The 5743-nt window shown below is 39.5% G+C and overlaps 1 protein-coding gene across 1 annotated transcript; it reads right to left on the minus strand.

The window, feature by feature from the left end:
• Positions 1-2609: 2609 nt before the first annotated feature.
• LOC132891023 (C-C motif chemokine 14-like) lies at positions 2610-4098 on the minus strand. Its single transcript, XM_060928468.1, has 3 exons — positions 3907-4098; positions 2918-3044; positions 2610-2786 (listed from the first exon to the last, which is right to left on the minus strand). Exons 1-3 carry the CDS (start codon positions 3974-3976, stop codon positions 2732-2734), a joined length of 252 nt encoding a protein of 83 aa, XP_060784451.1. The 5' UTR covers positions 3977-4098; the 3' UTR covers positions 2610-2731.
• Positions 4099-5743: the final 1645 nt, after the last annotated feature.

The following is a 5743-nucleotide window of genomic DNA, read 5'->3' on the forward strand; positions in this document are numbered from 1 at the left end:
ACTGCCAATGTTCCTGTAGCCCTATAGACCTGTGTTTCAGATTTAAAGGCAAGTTCATGTTTGAAAATATTTCATCAGCTAAGCCTAAACACCTTCTGAATTGAAACTAAATGTTAAGTTTTTAATAACTGTTGCAAAAAATAAGATTGTCCCTCACTGACTATTCATTATGCATTTAAGGGCTTTCCCCACCACTGGGTTCAGCAGAAGATTGGCATGGAGAAAAATATCAACAGCAAAAGAACAAATAAAATGCTTAAACAGTAAGCAAAATGTGCATGTGCTACAAGAAACATTAAAATGATTAAGTTTGAACAGTATTGAAACACAAAAAGCTGAACCTTGGCCATAGGTGGGAATGTGCACACAAAGTTGGGCTTAAAAATTTTGGTCATACTTAAATAAGCTATATTAATATAGTTCTTATTAATTTATTTCTTATCTGTGTTTCTTATTAGTAATAGAGCATTCGTCAGGGCCTGTTATCTGACAAATATTCTCTACCTGTCTTGCCCTCTTTGAAACCCTGTCTCCTCAGTATATTGTTCTCTGTCTTTTTTTTAATTATTCACAACAAGTTCAAGTTCTTTGATATTACAGGTGACCATGCTTTATTTACTTTAACTGAGCAATTACATACATCATAAATAATTAAAAATAAATACCCTGTAAATAAACAATAGGTATGGTGGCTAATGGCTCTTCTTGCATTTGTAATATCTCTTACTTGCTTTATTTTACAACATTTCCAGTATGGCTTCAAATAAAGTCATAAAGTATGATAATATACAGTAAACAAACTAAAAATGCACTTAATAACCATGTGCTAAGGAGGTGCTCTCCTGTGCTGCTTGTTGGGGAAGATAGAGGCTGTGGCACGGCAGGAGGCCTATAATGATTTAGCATGCCTAGTACACAGCTCTCGATATGGCCTTAAATATTCTCACAACACAGACACAGGCTAAAACGATTCAGAAACTTTATATAAGTTCATAATTACGCCAGTAACACCACACATTGGCGTGCATATGTACAAACCTGTCTGAGACACCCGTCTTCAACTCGGATACCTTCTTCTCCCTCCTCTTCCTCTAAATTGACGGTAGGCAATTATCCAACTTCCAGCGAGTGCAGCATCATTAGATGCGCCACCTACCACAGGGGAGTGTGTACAGAGGGAACACCTCTCTGCCTGTTTAGCCGTGCGTAAGGCGTAATTGATCGATCGCAAGTGGTTGGCGCGACGCAATGGGTAGCCTAGATCAGATAGATAAACTAGATTTTTTTCTAGCGTGAGAAATCGGAGGTATGGCATGTGAGCGTGTGAAGACAGTCAAATGCGTGTGTCTCACGCTCATTGCGTGAGAGTTGGCAGCCCAGTCTACTCAACTCACCACTTCCTCTACTCAAGCTCTACAGTTTATCTAGAAGATAACGACTGATCCATCTCTTACCCCTTAAATAGTAAACACATGAATACATTAATACAGCTTACATTTGAGTACAAAGGTGATACTTTCTGAATCCATGGTATATAAATACATACTTTAAATATAATAAAATTATAATTTTTCTCCAACTTTAGCTCACATTGTTCATGTATCTGTTAAATAACATTCCTGCATTTATTCATGTTTAATTACTCAGATGATTCACTCAGTGGTGTGCTTATGCTTGATAAAAAGCTATGTTCATGACTAAACAGTGTGCACAGTAACACTGAAACACACACACACACACACACGCTCTCATCTCAACTGTGTACCATAATAATTTAACCACACCCACATCTCCGCTACACTTTTTGAATAACGTTGAAGAGTAATAAATATTTTACCTAATTTTTAATTGTATTCAGCAGCGTGGCCCAAGCCCAGGCCCGATACCCCTCATGTTCTGTCCAGTTGCCTCCTGACTCTGGGAAGGAAGTAGTTGCCCCGTCTCTCTACTTCACTGATGTCATGCTCTCTCTGCTTCCTGACTCTGGCGAGGTCGTCACTCCAGTGCTTTGGAGCGATGACCGAGGTCACCGAGGTCATCACACCACCACCCTTCACTGCTGAAGTCAGTGCCCTGCCGCCCTGTTCCATCACTCTGCTGTCACAATTTCTGTGCCACACCTGCCCTGGGAACCCTGGGAACTTGTGGACATTCTGTCCAGGGGCCCAAGACCCCCTGGTTTGACACTTTCGGAACCTCTTCCTGCCTCTTCACCACCTGAACATCACAATATGAATCAAATGCTCTTTTTAGTCCTTGAGTAAAACCAATAAATGGAATGAATTTTACATGTAATGCAAATGTATCTTATCTTATCTAGAAACCAAAATACAATATGATGGTGTGTGCCAACATATACTGTATACTCCAGTGCTAAAAGGCTTAGAAATGTATGAGAGTGTGCGTGTGTGTGTGTGTGTGTGTTTGGGTCACAATGCATTTCACAAACCACAGTTCATGTTATGCTGAAGTGCTACATCTGAGACACGGGAAACCAGCCAACCACAGCTGCTCATGCTGAATCACAGGGCAGCGTATCACACTGATCAAATATTCACAAGTTTATTTTCTCACATTAATGTTTTTTGTTAAGAAATCATTCAGTTCACTCAGTGGTGTGTTATAACTTTATTTGAATCCGAATCACATTAAGCATCAGTAACATCCATAAGCATCATAATAAATGGTGTGTGTTGCATCTCAGTTGCAGCATTAAGATGCTTTAAGCTTTTCATTCGATGGCGACTTCATGAACACACAGTCTGGAGTGCTTAGGAGTAGTAACACTGAAACACACACACATCAATGCAATCTCAATCTACTCTCATCTCATTTAGAAATGGATTTAATTTCACTTTTATAAAAATTAAAATCATGGAATAAAACAGTAATCCATGTGTAATTGTCAGATACTCACATGAAGCCTTTCTTTGGACAGCATGAGTCTGTCTTTTTAGCCTCCAGGATCTTTTCGGGAGGAATTTTGCCAGTGAAAAACTCAAAACAGCATTCTGTCAGCACTCCGTTACATTTAAAAACTAAAGCTGAGTGAGACAGAGATGAGGTGATTTAGTCAAATAGAAACTCATAATAAAATAAATGTGCATAAATGTCATATAAAAATAATCCATCTTTCAGATCTTTAGTAAATGAACAAGTTTTGATGTGATCTTACAACTACTACTGATAATAATAATAATAGGGCGGCACGGTGGTGTAGTGGTTAGCGCTGTCGCCTCACAGCAAGAAGGTCCGGGTTTGAGCCCCGTGGCCGGCGAGGGCCTTTCTGTGCGGAGTTTGCATGTTGTCCGCGTGGGTTTCCTCCGGGTGCTCCGGTTTCCCCCACAGTCCAAAGACATGCAGGTTAGGTGAACTGGTGACTCTAAATTGAGCGTAGGTGTGAGTGTGAATGGTTGTCTGTGTCTATGTGTCAGCCCTGTGATGACCTGGCGACTTGTCCAGGGTGTACCCTGCCTTTCGCCCGTAGTCAGCTGGGATAGGCTCCAGCTTGCCTGCGACCCTGTAGAACAGGATAAAGCGGCTACAGATAATGAGATGAGATAATAATAATTTTTATTCATCCCGGAAACTCAGATATGTTTTTTAGACACATTGCATGTTACGTGTTACTGTCCACATTGTTCCCGTGTAGAACACATTTTTATTTCACAGGTAGGACAACTGTAATCATTGTTGCTTTACAGTATATACACTGAGTAACCACTTATCAAGTCCATATCCTCTATTAGTCACTCTGAAGGTGGAACATTAATAAGTATTATACATCAGTTAATACCAAATAAAAATTGTTTGTGTGTGAGTGTGTGTAGTTTATACTGTACATATTTACTTCTACTTCTTATGTAACTGTTGTACTGCTACATAAAATGTGTGTATTAAACTCACGCTGAGCATCTGAGTAGAGCCCCATGATCAGGACGAAGCCCAGGACCAAAAACGCATGACTCATCTTCATGTTTTCAGCAGATGTGAAGATCTGATCTCTTCTCTCTCGAACATCAAATTTGTTTTTGATGTTGAGTTTAGCAGTATAGCTTGATTTTAAACCATCTAAGTCTGGTTTCCCCTCCACCCCCCGTACCTCTACACACATCTAATCAACCCACCACTTCCTCTACTCAGGCTCTAAAGTTTATCGAGAAGATAACGACTGATCCATCTCTTACCCCTTAAATATTAAACACATGAATACATTAATACAGCTTATATTTTCATACAAAAGGTGATACTTTCTGAATCCATGGTCTATAAATACATACTTTCAAAATAATAAAATTATAATTTTTCTCCAACTTTAGCTCACATTGCTCATGTATCTGTTAGATAACATTCCTGCATTTATTCATGTTTAATAAATCAGATGATTCACTCAGTGGTGTGCTTATGGTTGATAAAGCTATGTTCATGACTAAACAGTGTGCACAGTAACACACACACACACACGCTCTCATCTCAAGAGCATCTCAGAAAAATTCATGCATGTAGTACTTTCACCCTGTGGGTACCCAATCTGCACTCACTGCTTGATTTGTGCTGCATGTACTGTGTACCATAATAATTTAGCCACACCCACATCTTAACTACACTTTTTGAATAATGTTGATGTAAATAAATAATTTACCTAATTTTTAATCATATTCTGCATGGCCCAAGCCCAAGCCAGATACCCCTCATGTCCTGTCCAGTCGCCTCCTGACTCTGGGAAGGAAGTAGTTGCCCCGCCTCTCTATTTCACTGATGTCATGCTGTCTGTGCTTCCTGACTCTGGTGAGGTCATCACTCCAGTGCTCTGGAGTGATGACCGAGGTCACCACACTACCACCCTTAACTGCTGAAATCAGTGCCCTGCCGCCCTGTTGTGGTGGAGTCCAAACTCTTTAGAGACGGTTTTGTAACCTTTTCCAGCCTGAAGAGCATCAACAACGCTTTTTCTGAAGTCCTCAGAAATCTCCTTTGTTCGTGCCATGATACACTTCCACAAACATGTGTTTTGAAGATCAGACTTTGACCGATCCCTGTTCTTTAAATAAAACAGGGTGCCCACTCACACCTGATTGTCATCCTATTGACTGAAAACACCTGACTCTAATATCACCTTCAAATTAACTGCTAATCCTAGAGGTTCACATACTTTTGCCACTCACAGATATGTAATATTGGATCATTTTCCTCAATAAATAAATGACCAAGTATAATATTTTTGTCTCCTTTGTTTAACTGGGTTCTCTTTATCTACTTTTAGGACTTGTGTGAAAATCTGATGATGTTTTAGGTCATATTTATGCAGAAATATAGAAAATTCTAAAGGGTTCACAAACTTTCAAGCACCACTGTATAAACTAGGTAAAGTACACAGTTAAAATGAAGCAATGTTTCTCCAGGACCATGGTGCTCCTTTAAACATTACAGGACTGCAATCTACAATATAATATGAAGTGCAAGAATGTAAAGAGACCAACATTGCAGACAATAAATGACACAAACAACATAAAGTGCAGACACAGACAATATAAGGTGCAGAGTTGAGTGTGCATATTGAGGTAGGATATGAAAAGGGAATCAATAAATGTAAATTTTGTGTGTGTGAGAGAGACATTGTAAACATTGTAAAGCAATAGTACATCATTGTCCACTGTGCAAAGACTGCAGTGTGAGTGGTGTGTTCAACAGTCCGAGTGTGTATCAGTCCAGTCCCTCAGAGTTGAGGAGTCTGATAGCATGT

This window comes from Neoarius graeffei, chromosome 8, assembly GCF_027579695.1.
Source record: "Neoarius graeffei isolate fNeoGra1 chromosome 8, fNeoGra1.pri, whole genome shotgun sequence".
Taxonomy (NCBI): domain Eukaryota; kingdom Metazoa; phylum Chordata; class Actinopteri; order Siluriformes; family Ariidae; genus Neoarius; species Neoarius graeffei.

Excerpts from the sequence above, each read along its gene's own strand:
- LOC132891023 (XM_060928468.1), bottom strand. The coding sequence starts at position 3,976 with ATGAAGATGAGTCATGCGTTTTTGGTCCTGGGCTTCGTCCTGATCATG. Across the intron at positions 3,045-3,906 it reads GCTCTACTCAGATGCTCAGC|CTTTAGTTTTTAAATGTAAC; the intron begins GTGAGTTTAATA and ends TGTCTCACTCAG. Across the intron at positions 2,787-2,917 it reads TGTCCAAAGAAAGGCTTCAT|TGTTACTACTCCTAAGCACT; the intron begins GTGAGTATCTGA and ends TGTGTGTTTCAG.